Source organism: Arvicola amphibius, chromosome 1, assembly GCF_903992535.2.
Source record: "Arvicola amphibius chromosome 1, mArvAmp1.2, whole genome shotgun sequence".
Lineage (NCBI taxonomy): Eukaryota > Metazoa > Chordata > Mammalia > Rodentia > Cricetidae > Arvicola > Arvicola amphibius.
The window spans coordinates 148,985,643-149,004,353 of NC_052047.1; the positions used below are offsets into that span (position 1 = coordinate 148,985,643).

The window sequence follows — 18,711 nt, forward strand, 5'->3', positions numbered from 1 at the left end:
GTGGGGGTGGAGGGTAAAGTCCCAGCTCTGGACCCTCCAGTAGGTTGCCTTCGTTTGACAGTGTGTAAATACAGAGCGTTCAGACCCACAGCTGGCTCGGTTACTCTCCTGAGCTGAGGGGTTGTGGACAGGAGCATCGTATTGTCGGCGGTGGAACCTAGGCCACAGACCACGATGCTCGGGCAGGCTGGAGGCCTGGGAGACAGTGGGCCGGTTGCTATGGAGACCCGCCCGCGGTATCCCGGCATGCCTGAACTCCAGTGGCTCAATAGTAAGCTCCGCCAAGGGCGCCTCCTGATGACGCACACGGAAGCGTCGGCACCTCCTGGAGAAACGGAGACCTGAGCAGCTCCGTCCCTGAGGCCAGCGGCGGCGGCGTTTCCACCCGGTCAGACAGCTCTCGGGGAGTCTCGGACGTGAGGCCCGAGACCCCAGCCCCTACGGTGCGTATGGTCATGCCTGGCGCTAGGTTCGGCTTCCCGGGTCGGAACCAAAGCGGAGACTTAACCGGTCCGGCTCGCGCGCTGGCCTTAGGGGAGCCCGCGGTTTCCTGGCCAGCGCCGGTGAGAGTGAGGGTGGATCGTGGCTGGATGCTCCCGGAACGCCGCAGAGAAGCTGTGTTTGTTCTCTGCGTCTGTAGGGAGGAGTCTGCCCTTCCTGGAGGCTTGCTCTGGAGGTACTTAGACGTCTGTAAAGAGAAATTGCAGCCGGGCGGTGGTGGCGCACGCCTTTAATCCCAGCACTCGGGAGGCAGAGGCAGGCGGATCTCTGTGAGTTCGAGGCCAGCCTGGTCTACAAGAGCTAGGTCCAGGACAGGCTCTAAAAAAAGCTGCAGAGAAACCCTGTCTCGAAAAACCAAAAAAAAAAAAAAAAAAAAAAGAGAAATTGCATATGCACCGCGCTCTTTACAGTGTTCCTCTTCCACTTCTTTACGACCTTCGGCAATGGTATATCCGCCCTGTTTGTACCTGGGTTAAGGAGAGACGGTTATGACTTCATTCAACGAAGTCAGAATCAGAGTCAGCTGAGAGAAGGATATCTTTAAGACTTGACGCTGCATCTAAGAAAGGACATACACTTAACAGTGAAAAGGGATTGGCAGCGCGGGGATCTGAGACCAGAGAAGGGGACCGGTCAGGCTGATTTGGAGACCTGGGTTTTCAGAGCAGGAGGAAATGCTACAGGCCCTTCACTATAATTAGTTGAATGGGTAGCCACCGCTGTAAGTAGGGTTACCATGAAGAAAAGAAGTAAAAGCCAATTCCTGCACTGCAAAGGTTTCTTTTGTTTAATTGGTGTTTAGAGAGCTCTGGTCATCAGGTGAGCTGGGATTGCCCTGGGTGAATAAGACAGTGGTGCAGCTCCTGCCCTGGTGAGGCTTCCATATTCGCCACGTGGATGGACATGAAAATGGGAGACTAGGAAATGGAGAGCCAGAAAGCTTTCTGGGGCCCGGGAGGAGGGAGTGTGGTCCACCCCACCGGGAAGACTCATAGAGCAGCAGCCTGGGATGTAGGAATACCATCCGCATGGAATTGATGCCCCCTCTCGGCAGAGAGAGCAGCTGCCTCCAGGATGCCTTATCTCCCAGGTGGTCTGGCAGCATCAGTCTCTCACATCTCCTTCATTCTGAAATCTCTTCAGCTCCCTGACTTTGAGCTTTGTCGGTCTATTTCTGCAGCGGTTTCTCCTGTCCCTCTTTTTTTTGTTGACCTTAGGCGTTCCATCACAGACCCCTTCTCACGTTTCTGCCTGACTAATCTCTGCACAACTCACCCTATAGATAACCAGTTCCTGAAGCCTGGGTCTAGCGGGAGCTACATGCCCATGTCCCTCGTCCCTTTTCTCATTTCTAGGTCTTTGTATTTGTTCTTCCCTTCTGTCTGCCCAGCCCCCACCTAGTCTCTCTTCCTCTGGAAGCTGTCACTGCTGCGGCAAGCTCCAGATCCTGTCTAGACACCTCTCCCATAACACTCTCGTTTTGACTCTTCACACCGTTATAAAGGTCTGTTTCTTCGCCTTCTCTCCCAGGAACTTGTCATTTCCTTGAGGCCAAAGACTGTCTGTTACAGTGTGACTGTTTGGTACCTAGCTTAGTAAATATAAGGGGGGAGAGAGGGAAGGCTTAGCAGTGTTTAATGTTAATGAAAGGCCACCTAAGGCAAGCACTGAAAAATGCTGGCAGTTGCCACAAGGAAGTTGCAGTCTAATTCTGCCGGACTAGTTTCAGTGTGAGTGCTGGGTACCCAAACAGCAGAAGAGTAGGAGGTAGAAGTCAGAAGAGCAAGTTGTATGAAGCCCGGAGAAGTATAGAAGTTACTACGATGGGCCAAGTTTCATATGCATTCATTCGTTTACCACCTTACGTATTTGGGGCTTTTGACATCGCCTCTCCAGCTATTGCCAGCTTGAAGCTCACTCTGTATACCAGGCTGGGCTTGAATGTGTAGCAATCCTGCCTCTGCCTCCTGAGGACTAAGATAACAGGCCTGTACCACCACACCTGGCTCTATTTTTTTTTTTTCCACAAGGCAGAGGATATAGTCCAGTTGTCTCTGTAAGCAGAGACTCTACCACTGAACTCCACCCCCAGACACTGCTTTTGTTTATTTTTTATTTTAATAATAAATTAAACTTAAATTTAATTTATTATTATTAATTTATGTTCATTGGTGTGAGAGTCAAATGCCCTGGAACTGGAGTTACAGACAGTTGTGAGCTGTCTGGTAGGTGCTTGGAACTGAACCCAGGTCCTCTGCAAGAGCAGCCAGTGTTCTTAACCACTGAGCTATCTCTCCAGCCCCTTGTTTTTGTTTTAAGGCAGAGTGTGTGTCACTAGCTAACCCAGGATGGCTTAGAGCTAGCAGACCTCCTGCGTCAGCCTCTGGGGCCAGGGTTGCACATCTGTATCACATCAGGTTCTCTTTTTTATTTTTTTCTTTCTAATATTGGGAATTGAGCTCAAAACCCGTGCATGCTAACAACTTGCTGAGACTTCTACCTTTTTTGGCTTCTAGGTCTCCCCACCCCCAAGACAGGGTTTCTCTGTGTAGTCTTGGCTGTTCTGGAAATCATCTGTAGACCAGGCTGGCCTTGAACCCAAAGATCTCTCCACCTCTGCCTCCTGAGTGCCGGGACTAAAGGCGTGCGCCACCACCCAGCTCTGCTTTTCTTAGTGGTAGGAAGAGCCTGAGCCGATCTGAACTTCTACCTAGGAAGGTTCTTTCTGTCCAGGGCCATAAGGAACTCGGGATACTGTTCAGTTGAGTTAGGGCTCGGCGCTCATAAGAACCCAGGTCACAACCCCCAGCCTTTGACTTGAGACTGGGGTAATGTATAATGGAGAGGAGTTTGACTGGGTGCAGTGGAACAAGCCTGTAACCCTGTAGCACCAGCTGTTTGGGAAGCCGAGGGGCTGCTGGTCTGGGCAACTTGGTAAGACTAATGCTCAAGAGACGCTGGGGACGCAGCTCAGTAGTGAAGCGCTGTCTTCCCATCTGCTTAAGAATCTTGAGTTTAAGCCAGCAGTTGTGCGCACGCCTTTAATCCCAGCACTCATGAGGCAGAGGCAGGGTCTCTGTGAGTTTGAGGCCAAGTTCTAGGATAACCAGCACCATTGCATAGAGAAACCCTGCCTGGAAGAAAAAAAGAGGTGGGGGAGGACCAAAGGGGAAAAAAAAGAAACTGAGTTTAACTGGATGATGGTGGTTCACGCCTTTAGTCTCAACACTCAAGAGGTAGAGACAGGTGGAGTTCTAGACCAGCTTCATATATACAGAGTGAGCTCCAGAACAGCCAGGGCTACACAGAGAAACCCTGTCTTGAGAAAAAAAAATTAGTTTTTAATCCCCAGTATCAGAAATTTTCTAAAATGGTGTTGGTGCCCTGGAGAGGTAATGGCTTAGCAATTAGGGCATGGGCTGGTCTTTCCGTGGACCCAGGTTTTATTCCCAGCCCCCACACGGCAGCTCAGTTACATATCTGTAACTCCAGTTCTAAGGGATCCTATGCTTCCTTCACAAGCACTGCGCACACATGGTACAAAGACAGTTCAAAACACTCATACGTATAAATTAAAAATTTCTCAGAGTCCTAGGTCTGAGGAGCCCGTGTCTGGCAGGAACCTTTTTGCTGGAGTAGCTCATTTCAGAAGGTAGGGAGGAGAGACCCAAATCTTACCAGGAATCTCCTGCTGAACAGGCATCAGTACGTTGAGGGTGGACCTAGTCACCTTACAAAGGTCCCACCTTGGGCTAACCAAATGGTGCAGCAGGTAAGGCAACTGTCACCTATGTCCAGCGTTGATGGCGGAAGGAGAGAGCTGACTCCTACACGCTGCCCTCTGACCTCCACACGCTCCATGCGTGTGTGGTTCCTGTACACTGCACTCTGTCCTGTACACACGCTCCATGCGTGTGTGGTTCCTGTACACTGCACTCTGTCCTGTACACACGCTTCATGGCGTGTATGAATATTAAATGAATAACAAGGAAAACCCTGAAGGTCTCGTCTCTAAACACTATTTTTTTTATTTTTTTATTTTATTTATTTTTTGGGGGGTTTTCGAGACAGAGTTTCTCTGCAGCACTATTTTTTTTAAAGATTTTTTTATTTATTATGTATACAACATTCCTTCCCTGTATGCTTGTATGCCAGAAGAGGGCACCAGATCTCATTATAGATGGTTGTGAGCCACCATGTGGTTTCTGGGAATTGAACTCAGGACCTCTAGAAGAGCAGTCAGTGCTCTTAACCTCTGAGCCATCTCTCCAGCCCCTAAACACTTTTTTTTTTTTCTTTTTTTTTTTTGTTTTTTTTTTTTTTTTTTTGTTTTTTCGAGACAGGGTTTCTCTGCGGCTTTAGAGCCTGTCCTGGAGCTAGCTCTTGTAGACCAGGCTGGTCTCGAACTCACAGAGATCCGCCTGCCTCTGCCTCCCGAGTGCTGGGATTAAAGGCGTGCGCCACCACCGCCCGGCTTTTTTCTTTTTTTTTTTTTATTGATATTTATTGAGCTCTACATTTTTCTCTGCTCCCCTCCCTGCCTTTTCCCCTTCCCCCTTCAATCCTCCCCCAAGGTCCCCATGCTCCCAATTTACTCAGGAGATCTTGTTTTTTTCCTACTTTCTACTTCCCATGTAGATTAGATCTATGTAAGTCTCTCTTAGTGTCCTCATTGTTGTCTAAGTTCTCTGGGATTGTGGTTTGTAGGCTGGCTTTCTTTGCTTTATGTTGAAAAACTACCTATGAGTGAGTACATGTGATAATTGTCTTTCTGTGTCTGGGTTACCTCACTCAAAATGATGTTTTCTAGCTCCATCCATTTTCCTGCAAAATTCAAGCTGTCCTTATTTTTTTTCTGCTGTGTAGTACTCCATTGTGTAAATGTACCACATTTTCCTTATCCATTCTCAGTCAAGGGGCATTTAGATTGTTTCCAGGTTCTGGCTATGATAAACAAAGCTGCCATTAACATGGTTGAGTACATGTCCTTGTGGCACATTGAGCATCCTTTGGATATATACCCAAAAGTGGTATTATTGGGTCTGTAGGAAGGGTGTTTCCTAATTTTCTGAGAAATCACCACACTTGACATCCAAAGCTGGTTGTACCAGCTTGCGTTCCCACCAGCAATGCAGAAGTGTTCCCTTTTCCCCACAACCTCTCCAGCATAAGTTGTCATCAGTGTTTTTGATCTTGGCATTCTTGCAGGTGTTAGATGGAATCTTAGAGTTGTTTTGATTTGCATTTCTCTGATGACTAGGATGTTGAACATTTCCTTAAGTGTCTTTCAGCCATTTTAGATTCCTCTGTTGAGAGTTCTCTGTTTAGATCTGTACTCCATTTCTTTATTGGCTTATGTGATCTTTTGGTGTCCAATTTCTTGAGTTCTTTGTATATTTTGGAGCTCAAACTTCTGTCTGATGTGGGGTTAGTGAAGATCTTTTCCCATTCTGTAGCCTGTCGTTTTGTCTTGTTGACCGTGTCCTTTGCTTTACAGAAGCTTTTCAGTTTCAGGAGATCCCATTTATTAATTGTTTCTCTCAGTGTCTGTGCTGCTGGGATTGTATTTAGGAAGTGGTTCCCTGTGCCAATGCGTTCAAGTGTACTTCCCACTTTCTCTTCTATAAGGTCCAGTGTGGCTGGCTTTATGTTGAGGTCTTTGATGCATTTGGACTTGAGTTTTGTGCATGGTGATAGATATGGGTCTATTTTCATTCTTCTACATGTTGATATCCAGTTATGCCAGCACCACTTGCTAAATATGCTTTCTTTTTTCATTTGGTATTTTTTGCTTCTTTATCAAAGATCAGGTATTCAAAGATTTGTGGATTAATATCCGGGTCTTCTATTTGGTTCCATTGGTCCTCCTGTCTGTTCTTATGCCAGTACCAGGCTGTTTTCAGTACTGTAGCTCTGTAGTAGAGTTTGAAGTCAGGGATTGTGATGCCTCCAGAAGTTCTTTTATTGTCCAGGATTGTTTTGGCTATCCTGGGTCTTTTGCTTTTCCTCTAAACACTATTTCATTGCAGATTAAGCTTTCAATATGGGCCAGAAAGGAGCTGAAGATGGGTAGGGAGAAGGAGACGCTGAGCACTGAAGAAGCAGGTGACAGAATTTGATCTGGAACGTAGGGAAAGACTAGAGAATTGTGGACAGTACTGGGAAGAAAAGCTGAAGACATTGTAGGCAGAGCAATTACATGGACAAAACAAAATGGGGTAGGATGTAAGAACTGGCCATTCAGTGAAGTCCAGTCCATGAAGGGTCTTTTTTTTTTTTTTTTTCGGTTTTTCGAGACAGGGTTTCTCTGCACCTTTTTTAGAGCCTGTCCTAGAACTAGCTCTTGTAGACCAGGCTGGTCTCGAACTCACAGAGATCCGCCTGCCTCTGCCTCCCGAGTGCTGGGATTAAAGGCGTGCGCCACCACCGCCCGGCTCCCATGAAGGGTCTTGTAGGACCCAGTAAGAAGCTTGGGTTCAGTGCCATCAGCAATGGGAAACTTTTCCCATTGAGGCTTTACCCTTGGCCATACTCCCGGGTACTAGGTTTTGTAAGAGGAGCAAATTCCACCAAGTACATGTTCAGTGTGGTAGCAACAGTCCCTTCCCCTTATTTCACTCAAGGCTTCTGCTTGGTCAGCTCCCTGTTTGACTGCTCTGGTAGTGGGCAGTGGTGAGTGATGGCCCATGCTCCCTCTCCCAGAGCCCAGATGCCCGTCCAGCCTCCAGGCAAAGAAGCGGAAGAGATGGAGGCAGAAGGCGACTCAGCAGCTGAGATGAATGGGGAGGCGGAAGAAAGTGAAGAGGAGCGGAGCGGCAGTCAGACGGAGTCAGAGGAGGAGAGCTCAGGTGAGCCCCTGCCGTGTGTCACACACACATGTGCACACACGTGCACACAAGGGCAGCAGCCCCTCTGCAGAAGCAGCACTAATCAGCCTCTCCCTCAGAGATGGACGACGAGGACTATGAGCGGCGCCGCAGTGAGTGTGTCAGTGAGATGCTGGACCTGGAAAAGCAGTTCTCAGAGCTGAAGGAGAAGTGAGCTTGGGAGTCTCGGGGGTCGGCCTCTGGGCAGCGGGGTGCAGGTGCCACAGTGATGGGCCACAAAACAGGAGTAGGTGTCTGGAAGGCACGTGCTTGAGGGCAGGTGATCACTGGAAAAGCCAGTGTGCACAGCTGCCTTTTTACCTTCAGGTTATTCAGGGAACGGCTGAGCCAGCTGCGCTTAAGACTAGAGGAAGTGGGGGCTGAGAGAGCCCCAGAATATACAGAGCCTCTTGGAGGGCTGCAACAGAGCCTAAAGATCCGCATTCAGGTGGCAGGTCCGTAGCCATCCTGCCCTCCCAAAGCCACAGTTTTCTGTCACCTGCCACTTTTGTCCCTGCCCTGCTTCTCCTTGTTCTTATGGATCTGCTTTGGGGGGCATTAGGGCCCCCAGCCAAGCAGATCTCTCCCCCTTTGTAGGAATCTACAAGGGCTTCTGTATGGATGTAATCAGGAATAAATACGAGTGTGAACTCCAGGGAGCCAAACAACACCTAGAGGTGAGCGGCATGTGGGCCTCTGGGAGGGAGCCCGAGTCCAGCAAGTGCCCTGCTGAGCGCCTCTCCCCCCCAGAGTGAGAAACTGCTGCTGTATGACACGCTGCTTGGGGAGCTGCAGGAGCGGATCCAGAGGCTGGAGGAGGACCGCCAGAGCCTGGACATTAGCTCTGGTGAGCCAGGGCCCAGTGCAGCGCTGCCTTCCCCCTCTTTGGAGCTCAGCTTCCCAGGCTGCATAAAGGAAGTCTAACAGCCCACTTCCTGTGAGGACCGAGTGAGACTTCAGGACAGGATTTACCTCAGTATTTCACATATAGCGGGGACTCAAGCAGAGTGGGTCCCCTCCCTGCCTCCATGGGAGGTAGCCAACTGTCACATGGATGCATATATAAAAACCACAGTCCTCTCCATAACGGTGGCATCTGTTTGACATGGGGTCCAGGAATGCCCTTCATCCTGTGTCCTGAGTGGAAAACTGAGGTTTACCCACGAAGGGCAGTGTCACTTTCCCAGGCCCGCACTAGTGTGCAGTCAGAAACCAAGTGGCCCCCAGAGGCTGCCAGCCTCAAGCCCAAGGTTGGGACCACTGCCCTGGAGGTAATGGGGAAAAGGGAGGCCAGGCTGGTCCATGGTAAAGCCACATGGATGGTGGGAGTTCTCTGTGCATCACTGTCCTAACCCCGACTCTCTGGGCACAGAGTGGTGGGATGACAGGCTGCACGCCAGAGGCGGCTCCAGGACCTGGGACTCACTGCCACCCGGCAAGAGGAAGAAGGCACCTCTCGTTTCTGGTATCCTTCCACTCAAGGCTGCCTGAACCTGGGCAGAACAAGGCAGCCCTGGACTCAGGAAGTGTGGGACAGTCACTCTAGAAACATTCATGGTCATCTGGTGTCACATGCAATGTCCAGCTGTCAGGATTTTCTTCCGCATCCTAGGTCCTCAGCTCAGTGGACCCCAAAGAAGCAGAACACTCAGCTCACTGACTCCTAGTAATTCCCTGAGTAAGGATCAACCTCTGAAGCCTTCTGTCTTTCCCTCAAATGTCCTAGGGTAGCCCTATGCTGTCGAGGCCTTGCTTAACCCTTCTGGAGCTATTGCTTGTTGGCACAGTGGTGTCATGTCAGATGCTCTCTCTCAAGTCTCTCCTGGTCTATTCCCCCAGCCCTGTGCATGTGTTCTCTTCTGTACTGAGCATCCTGTGCTGCGCAGCACAGCACTGAGCTGGGGTCTTCCACGTTCAGTGTCAGCCCTGGGACCGTTGCGGGATGGAGGCTTTATTGAACCTTTGTGGGTAAAGGTAGATTTCAGATACTGAGCACAGTGCTATCAGGAGGAAGAGGCCAGGATCCACCTTTAGGTAAGGAAGGGTCCAGTGAGCCAGTTCCTGACAGAACCAGACAAAACAGGAGGAGCTGGGCAGGATGGGATGGGCCTTGGTCAGCTGATCTGGAAAAAGGAAAATGGGTAAGGATTCTTGCCCAGCATGGTCCCCACACTCACCAAGAACAGATCCCTGAGGCAGAAGGTGGAACTTGGATTAAACCCAAGGTCTTGCTGAGTTTAGTGGCACACACCTTTAATCCCAGTACTCAGGAGGCAGAGGCAGGCGGATCTCTGAGTTCAAGCTAGCCACAGCTACATAGACCATGTCTCAAAAAAAACAAAGCTCCTGGCACCCCCTCCATGCTATCCATGTACCACCTCTCTTAAGCAGTGGGCGGGTGGCACTGCCACCTGTGGCCGTCTAGTGGAGCTTTGTTGCTGTCTCCTGTTTTCATCCTTGACCACTATGCAGGCCCATACATCGTATACATGTTGCAGGAAATCGACATCCTGGAGGACTGGACGGCCATCAAAAAGGTAGGCCCCCTGCTCCCCCATGCTACTCTGCCACACACACGCTTCCCCGTGCTACTGACACACACACACACACACACACACGGTGTCAACTCTGGTATCTGAGGGTAGCCGGGCAGTTTTCTGCTTGCCCCTCAGCAATGTCTGCCTTAGCCTGGTGCCCCAACTTTGTGGTAGCTTGTAGTCCTCCTGCCTAAAGACTGGCTGAGGAAAGGATGTGTTCGTGTTAGCCCCTGTTCCAGGCAGCTTTGCTGAAAGGAGAGGGGAGGCTGCTCGACTGCTCATCTCCTGAGAAGAGATGCCTCGGAGCTTGGTGTTGAAAGTTTTTATACTTCATGCAGCTTTTCTCAGCAGCTTTGACCCTGGGCTGTGGTGGGTAGTGTCAGCAGGTTGAAGTGGACTCTACAGGGCCTTTCTTCTCTCCACCCAGGCCAGGGCAGCAGTGTCCCCTCAGAAGAGGAAAGCGGATGGTAAGAACCAGCGAGGCGGCCCTCAGAATCTGTAGTTTGATCTCACTTTGAGGGTTTTGTAGGAGTTTGGGGAGTAGGAACCAGCTGGGGAAGCTCTGGCTGATGGAACAAGGACATGTAAAGGTGGCATGGAGGGCCCAGTGGTAGAGTGCTTGCCTAGCATGGCTAATACCCTGGTCCTAGGCTCAGTACCACAGAAAGATCAAGGTGGATTGGAGCCACCTGGCAGGATGGCTCAGCGAGGGCAGGAGAAAGAAACCCTGTGGTGAGGGAAGTCTCCCTTCAGGAAGTGGTGGTTGTTCTCCGGATTCAATGTCCTTTCAGTGCGTTTTCCTTGTGCCCCCAGGACCCTGACCCGTGTTCACACTCAGAGGGTCCTTGGAGCAGCTGGTACCTCACACGGGACTAACACTTCCTGCAAAGGCAGGGGTTGCCTAGTAGCTCTCCAGTGTTGCTGCTGTCCCAACCTCTGTTCTCCGTGGGATTGGCATAGCTGTGGCCCTGAAGCTGACCTGGCCTGGTGGTGACCTGGTGACCCTGACCAGCCACCATTTCCCCGTCCCAAAGAGTAACTTCCTCAGCGTCCCCAACAAAGAAAATGGGCTTCTTCCAAAGCAGCAACCCTCCTGACTTTCAACCCTGCCCCCTAGCCACCGAGCCAGGAGCTGGGCTCCACTGCAGGAGGAACTCTAGAGCCAGAAACATTATGTTGGGGTCTTGCCCATCCTGGCTGTCGTTGGAGATGACAGCTTCCCAGACTTTCTCAGGGCCATTCCTGGTGTCTGCCTCCCAGATTCCAAAGACTGGAATAAAACTTATCCTGGGACCTTGACTTGACTGGTGTGTGTCTGCTGTTATCTTATAATGGGATCAAGGCTTTTATGAGGAACGCCTGAGACAGGCTCTTCTGGGGTCCCTGGAGTTTGGGATATTATGACTTAGTAAAGAATCTGGGCCCAGAACTGGAAGCTACACGTGGCACAGGTGAACAAGCGGAGCACATGGCCTTGAGTAGTGAGGGGATGCACGTGCCTGGGGACCGGGTCATGTCTGTACCTGCCACAGTCACTTGGCAGATTGGCAAGGCAGGCTAACAAGAGCCTGTGTGTGGGAGGCAGCTAGCAGCAGCACCATGTGCTGACGACCTCACAGCCATACTCCCCCTGGTTAGCAGTGAGTGTCAGAACCACCCCCAGAACCTCAGTTAAGCAAAAGGTTTAGTTTCCATGGAGACACAGCATCCTTTCTCCATAGCAACCTGGAATCACAAAACCAAAGTTAGGTTCAGGAATGAGTCATCTGCGACCAGTAGGGGGTGCTCTCCCACAAGGCCGACCCTCTCGAAGGCAGGAACAGATGAGCAAGTGACCGCAGACTTCTTAAGGTGACCCAAGGGGTGAGTCTTGGGCCTATGGGAACTTGGTCTGCCTTGCTTAACTCCTCCCTACCTTGTACAGTGTGGGGAGGCTTATGGGAAGCACTGTATAGAAGCGGTCCTCCCACAGCTAGGACCCTAATAGTGATAGGAACATGAAGGAGGTCCCTGCCATTCAAGGCCGAGTCTGGAATAGAAGAGGGAGACACTGGCCACAGGGAGTGGACATACAAGAGTTAACTGGCGGGGTGTGACAGGGCGAACCGCCTTCAGGAAGTGTTACTCACCGCCAGGAATGTGCACGCCTGTGCCTTGGGGGTTGGATTCTCTTCCTGAGTCCCAGGAGAAGCTGAAGGAGCTCCCAGCCATGGAAGACCCTGGGGAGACAGGAGCACACCCTCTGGGAGCTGCCAACCTGAACTCTGTTCCCGGGCACCAACAGAAAGAAAAGTTAGTGAAGTTGGGAGGGCAGCCGGGTGCAGAGGGTAAGGGCAGTGGCAAGAGGGTCCGGCAAAGGCAGGATAGGTGGGAAGCCCAGAACGGGGAAGAGGCGTTCACCCCAGACCCCTGCTCAGGCCCGGGTGTCTGCCCCCAGGCCAGCTCCAGACCCACTGTATGACACGCCCGACGCCAGCAGGGCACAGGCAGGCAGGTCCCAACAACCAGCACGCACTGTGAGCCTGCGGGAGCGGCTGCTGATCACCCGACCTGTGTGGTTACAGTTGCGGGCCAACGCGGCAGCTGCGCTGCACGTGCTGCGGACAGAACCTCCAGGGGTGAGTCTTTCTCCTTCCGCCAGGACTGGCCCGCCAAGCGGGGGAGAGGGGAAGAGAAAGCGCCTCAACATGGAGGCACTGAGCCTCCTAATCTTGTTCACTTGCAGACCTTCCTGGTACGGAAATCTAACACTCGCCAGTGCCAGGCTCTGTGTGTGCGGCTGCCAGAAGCCAGTGGCCCCTCTTTTGTCTCCAGCCACTATATCCAAGAGAGCCCTGGCGGTGAGGGGGACTGGCCTGGCGGGAAGGGGCTGGAGACAGGCGGGGGAGGGAGGTCCCCAGAGAACAGCCTCACTCCGGATGTCTCTCAGGCGTCTCTTTGGAGGGCTCAGAGCTCACGTTCCAGGACCTGGTCCAGCTCATCTGTGCATACTGCCATACCAGGTGAGTCAGCCTGTCAGGCACCAGGTGACCACAGGTCCTGCTCCCTAGTGCTGCCCACCTCCTGCACCTAAGCACCACTCTCTTGACCGCTCCTTTTGTTGACCTTAGGGACATTCTTCTCCTCCCACTCCGGCTCCCCAGAGCCATTCACCAGGCAGCCACCCACAAGGAGTTGGAGGCCATCTCCCATCTAGGCATGGGTAAGGGTTCCCTGCAGCCCATTGTATAGATGAACACATAGAGGCCAATGGGAGAAGAAAGGGCAACCGGGCACCCTCTTGAGCCAGCTCTGAGCCCTCCCCCCATTGGTTTCTGATTGCTAGAGTTCTGGAGTTCCTCCCTCAACACCAAGGTTCAGCAGAGGTCTTCCGAAGCCCCACCGATACCCAGGCTTAAGGCCCGCTCCCCTCAAGAGCTGGATCAGGGCACCGGTGCAGCCCTCTGCTTCTTCAACCCCCTCTTCCCAGGAGATCTGGGCCCCACCAAACGTGAGAAATTCAAGAGAAGTTTCAAAGTGCGTGTGTCCACAGAGACCTCCAGCCCTCTGTCCCCACCTGCTGTGCCGCCTCCCCCAGTCCCGGTGCTGCCAGGGACATCTTCCAGCCAAACAGAAAGACTGCCTTCTCGACAGCTGCTGCAGAGGGAGAGCTCGGTGGGGTATCGCGTGCCAGGGAGTGCTTCCGGCCCTAGCCTTCCTCCCCTACCTTCGCTCCAGGAGGTGGACTGCTGCTCCCCCAGCAGCTCAGAGGAGGAGGGTTCTCCAGGAAGCCCTACAACCTCCCCACGCCTGGGCCGCCCAAGGCAGCGGCGGCCTCTGCTTCGGTCCATGAGTTCTGCTTTCTGCTCTCTGCTGGCACCGGAGAGGCAGGTGGGACGGGCGGCCACAATGTTGATGCAAAACCGATACACAGCTGTGGGCCAGCTAGTGCAGGACCTACTGACTCAGGTTCGGGCTGGTCCTGAGCCTCGGGAATTACAGGGCATCCGCCAGGCCCTAAGCCGGGCCCGGGCCATGCTGAGTGCAGAACTGGGTCCTGAGAAGCTGCTACCACCGGAGAGGCTGGGTAAGGTCCCCCAGCCCCAGCCTCCACAGGTTCAGCCCCTGGCTCTCCATCCTCCCTCTTCCATCTCCGTCCTTGCGCTGGTGCCTAATGATGCGCTGCTGCTTTCTCTGCACCCCGCTGCCCCTTTCTCGCTACTGCTACAGTGACTTCCATCCCCCCCCCACCCTTCTCCCTACCTCCTGCTCTTCCAGGCCCCTTTCCCCTGACCTTGTCTACTCTCCTCTGCCAGAACTGGTCCTGGAAAAGTCCCTGCACCGCTCTGTTCTCAAGCCTCTTCGACCCATCCTTGCTGCCCGCCTGCGGCGCCGGCTTTCCACAGATGGTTCCCTTGGCCGCCTAGCTGAGGGCTTCCAGCTGGCCCGAACCCAGGGGCTTGGAGCCTTCGGGTCCCACCTACACCTCTCCTCCCCAGTGGAGACAGAACAGGTGCGCCAGAAACTGCTTCAGCTGCTCCGCACCTATTCACCTAGTGCCCAGATCAAGCGGCTCCTGCAGGCCTGCAAGTTGCTCTACACAGCCCTGAAAACCCAGGCGGGTATGGCCCTCATCACCTCCCCCAACTCAGCTCTTTCTGAGAAGAGACTGAGCCCCCTCTCTCAGGGAGAAGGTCCCAGGATCCCAGGACTTCAAACAGGGCAGAGGGGCCCAACTCTCCGTCTCAGGAGCTCTAGAGAGGAGATGCTTTCTCCCCTGTGGTCCTATCTAGGGGTCTAGCAGGGGGAGAGGAGGGGGCGCTGTCTAGGAGGGGAATTGAACCCTAGCTCTTGGGTCTCTGAGGAAGCTGGAATCCCCTCCTTTTCCCTTCTCCACAGGGGAGGATGCAGGCGCTGATGAGTTCCTGCCTCTGCTGAGCCTTGTCTTAGCCCATTGCGACCTTCCTGACCTCCTGTTAGAAACTGAGTACATGTCGGAACTCCTGGAGCCTACCCTGCTCACCGGAGAGGGTGAGGGGGACGTCCCCTCACTTCCCGTCTGGGTGGAAACGGGGCTGCTTGTAGGTCCTGAGTAAGCATGGAAGGGAAGGCAGGACTCTCTATCCCAGCCTGAGCTGCATTCTATGTACCTTGTATCCTAGGTGGCTACTACCTGACCAGCCTCTCGGCCAGCCTGGCCTTGCTGAGTGGCCTGAGCCAGGCCCGCGCTCTCCCACTCAGCCCGGCACAGGAGCTCCAGCGCTCTTTGGCCCTCTGGGAACAGCGCCGCCTGCCGGCCACCCACAGCTTCCAGGTAAAGGGCCCTTCCACAAGTCGGCCCCAGACTGGCCTTGCTCAGAGGGACTCAGCTCAGAGTCGCCCAGCACAGTTTCTCGAACCCTGCATTAAGTTACAATAGAAATAGAGACCCAGCTGAGTATTAGAGCAGCCCCTGTAGGAATGTGTTCCATGGGACAGGCTGTGCGCTCCTGGGCAGCCTCCTTGAATGGCCACAGAAACGCTGAAGTAGGGCCATTGTTTTCCCCATTTTACAGATGAGTAGGTAGAAACTGACACGAAGAGTGACAACTTCTTGGTCCCTAGAACCAGCCACAGCTCTACCTTCGTATCCTCGAACTTCATTTATGCTTGGCCAGGATGCACCCCCTTTAACTTCAGCCTTCTCAGTCTTGCTATGAATCTAGACTTTGTAGCCAGGCCCCAGATTTGTCCCAGCTCTATCATGTTTTTCCTGTGCCTTGGTTTTCTCGTCTCTAAAATGGGTACCTGGGCTGTATGAAGATTAGGAGCCCTGGTGAACTCTGGAGGTAGTTCTAGGTAATTAGCCCAGGAAGAGTTAAGCAGAGTCCTGCACACAGTGGACTCCTCTTGGGCATCTTTTCAGGATTCTGAAGCTCCCTCTGGGCTGGCCTTGCACCTATACCACTAGCTCAAATACATTTCTCTCTGCCCCAGTGTCCCCTCCCTCAGAGCTCACGAGGCTCCTGTCCATTTTACCATGAGTGTGCACCACCCCGCCTTGTCCCTTCTGCTCTGGAGCATAGCTGAGGACTGTTCTTGAACAGCATAGCTGAGGACTGTTCTTGAACAGCATAGCTGAGGACTGTTCTTGTCTTCTGCACAGCACCTCCTCCGGGTAGCCTACCAGGACCCCAGTACAGGTTGTACCTCCAAGACCCTGGCTGTGCCCCCGGGGTCTTCGATTGCCACCCTGAGCCAACTTTGTGCCACCAAGTTCCGAGTGACTCACCCTGATGCATTCGGCCTCTTCCTCTACAAGGACCAGGGTTACCATCGCCTGCCCCCTGAAGCCCTGGCCCATAGGCTTCCTGCAACTGGCTACCTCGTCTACCGCCGGTCAGAGAGGCCTGAGACCCAGGGGGCTACAAAAGAGAAAGCAAAGGCAACCAGTGGGAGGCCAGAGGCAGGAGCATGGGAAGAGGAGAAAGGGGGCCTAAACAGTGAGGGGGAGTCTGAGACAACTGTTGACCAAGGAGGTGAGGACCAGGTCCAAGGAGGCCATGGGCAACCAGAGGAGCCAAAGGCAGAGGGAAACCAGACTGCGGAAGAGTAACCAGAAAGAGCCAGGAGGGCTACCTGGGCCTCCAGAAGCTTCTCAATCCGCTTTTCCCAGCTGCCAAGCTTCCTTCACCACTCACACCCAGTTCTCTGTTGTGTCTGCCACCACCTCTAACTGATCTTTATGACTCCATCTGCTGGGAACAGGGGGCTGACCACAAAGACTAGGGCAAAGTTAAGGGAGTTAGGAGACTCCAAAATCCTGTGTCCAAGGCCCCTAGCCTCTGCTTCTCCCTAGCCCACAGGAATAAATGTGTCTGGGAGGGACAAATCCATCTAACAACCAACTCTAGCACAGGGAGAGGGTGTTCCTGACTTCTCTGCCTCTCCCCCTGTCCATGGGCACAGGCAGGGTTGCTGGAGCTTTAAGACCCTGAACAGCTCCAATCTCTCCTAGTTCCAGGGATGAGGGGGGTGGCAGAATGATAGCAAAGGTCCCCAAACAAGTGGCTCTTCCCAGAGGCAATGTCCTGGGCTGCAGAGAGGGGATATGAGTACTGCAGGGCTCTGCTAACCCAGGCCCCACGTGGACGGTTGGTGGCTAAGACTGGGCAGGGGAAAGAGAGGAAAGGACAAGTGTTGGCAGCCGTGTTGTTCCTTAGAGCAGCTGCCCCCACCAGGCAGGTCTCCCTCATCGTTTCTTCTTCCCCAGTCAATCCATAGATAGTTATTGTCCTGGAGGTCAGGTCACAAGAGAGAAAGCACTTACGCTCCAGCCTCTTTAAGATCAGAAACCTACCGAGGCACTTTAGTGTTTCTGGGGAATTAGACCCTGGGAAGTAATGCCCACTAGCAGGGAAGTTTCCAGAACAGAGAGAGGGGTTCCACCTTGTAATTCCCAAGATGTCCTAGCAAACCAGCCCTCAAGGCCAGGGCTGCAGGAAGGAGGCCATGAATCTGAGCAGAGGAAAATACCCACCAGCAGCCACAAGGGGGTGTAATAGCCACCAGCAGCCACAAGAGGGTGTGCACAGCCTAAGAAGCGGCAGAGGATGACACCCCTCCAGGAGGTGGGAGGGGTGGGGATAAAGAGAATTTAAGAGCCACGGAGCATAGACGGTCATTGGCCTTATACTCTGACAGCTGTTGACAGCCTGGGAAATGCAGGGCAGAGGCCACTTGCTGTCAGAGATTCTTAGGAAAGAATTGTTTCCAGACAAATGAGGGCTGCAGTCTCAGAGGTGCTCCCGGGGCCTCTGAGCACGAAGACCACATGCTGTGGACCCTGACTTTCAGATCCACATTTAGCCAGTGTAGGACTCCAAACTAGGCCACCAATGTTCTTTCTTCCCCACTTCCATGCCTCTCCCCAGCAGGGGAAAGTCCGACTGGTCTCTAACGTCCTGGCTAGGGGGAAGGTGGTCCCAGCTCCTTTAGCCTCTCTCTACCACCCAGAGGCACAGACAGGGTTGCTTGGGGCTTGAAGGCCCATATCAAACAATATGGCCCTTTGTTCCATGATATGCCTTCCCTTCCCCTAATGCTTTGTACAGGGTGGAGCACCCCACCGGTGCTCAATAAATGTGTCCACTGACTGAAGCTTGACAACTGGCGGGACTGGGGTGGGCTGGCTGGGGTGGGGTAGGAAGGCTGTTTCTGGGAATGAGACACAGGATGTGTGGCGCTCAGTCCCAGGGGAAGGACCTGGAATGTCTGCAGAGGATGCTGAGAACCCCAGGGGCAAGATACGGAGCTGATCTCATGGGAACCAGGTCTCCAAAACCTCCACAGGCCCTGCCTTTGTGTGCTCAATTCTAATTCTGGGCTCCCAGAATTTAATGTAGATCCAGCTATGGCTTCTTCACTTCCAGGGCCTGCCTGCTCTCTGGATTTTTTTAAAGTCTGATAACACACCGATTGAGGTCAAATCAGTACAAGCACAGATTGGGATCAATGGAAGACACACCAGGCAGGGTTGGTGATAATATGCCAATCTGAGACTGGTGTCTCCACCTTATTTTCCTCTTCCTAATGTCTACATTTTATAAACTGTGAGCCTAGGCCTTCTTCATGAAAGTGGCTTGTTACAGTACAGAAAACTCAACATACACCTTCCAGAGAGAAAGAATCATCTAATTATACTCTTCACAGACCAAGACAGGCATGGGAGCACATCCCAGCACTTGGGAGGCTGAGACAGGAATCGGTTCAGGGCCATGGCTATATAGTGGAAGCCAGCCTGGGTACATAGCAAGACCCCATCTCAAAAAAAAAGGGGGGGGGGTGTG

The 18,711-nt window shown here is 52.9% G+C and overlaps 2 protein-coding genes across 2 annotated transcripts; both read left to right on the forward strand.

The window, feature by feature from the left end:
- Positions 1-234: 234 nt before the first annotated feature.
- Positions 235-11,203, forward strand: Brms1 (BRMS1 transcriptional repressor and anoikis regulator). Its single transcript, XM_038311193.2, has 10 exons — positions 235-443; positions 7,204-7,349; positions 7,448-7,538; positions 7,695-7,822; positions 7,965-8,044; positions 8,118-8,214; positions 8,740-8,832; positions 9,840-9,904; positions 10,332-10,371; positions 10,718-11,203. Exons 2-10 carry the CDS (start codon positions 7,211-7,213, stop codon positions 10,723-10,725), a joined length of 741 nt encoding a protein of 246 aa, XP_038167121.1. The 5' UTR covers positions 235-443; positions 7,204-7,210; the 3' UTR covers positions 10,726-11,203.
- Positions 11,204-12,068: 865 nt separating this feature from the next.
- Rin1 (Ras and Rab interactor 1) lies at positions 12,069-17,318 on the forward strand. The gene is made up of 10 exons (XM_038342403.1): positions 12,069-12,196; positions 12,342-12,522; positions 12,630-12,744; positions 12,834-12,906; positions 13,015-13,106; positions 13,230-13,970; positions 14,200-14,505; positions 14,783-14,914; positions 15,046-15,197; positions 16,029-17,318. Exons 1-10 carry the CDS (start codon positions 12,114-12,116, stop codon positions 16,476-16,478), a joined length of 2,325 nt encoding a protein of 774 aa, XP_038198331.1. The 5' UTR covers positions 12,069-12,113; the 3' UTR covers positions 16,479-17,318.
- The last annotated feature ends 1,393 nt before the right edge of the window (positions 17,319-18,711 follow it).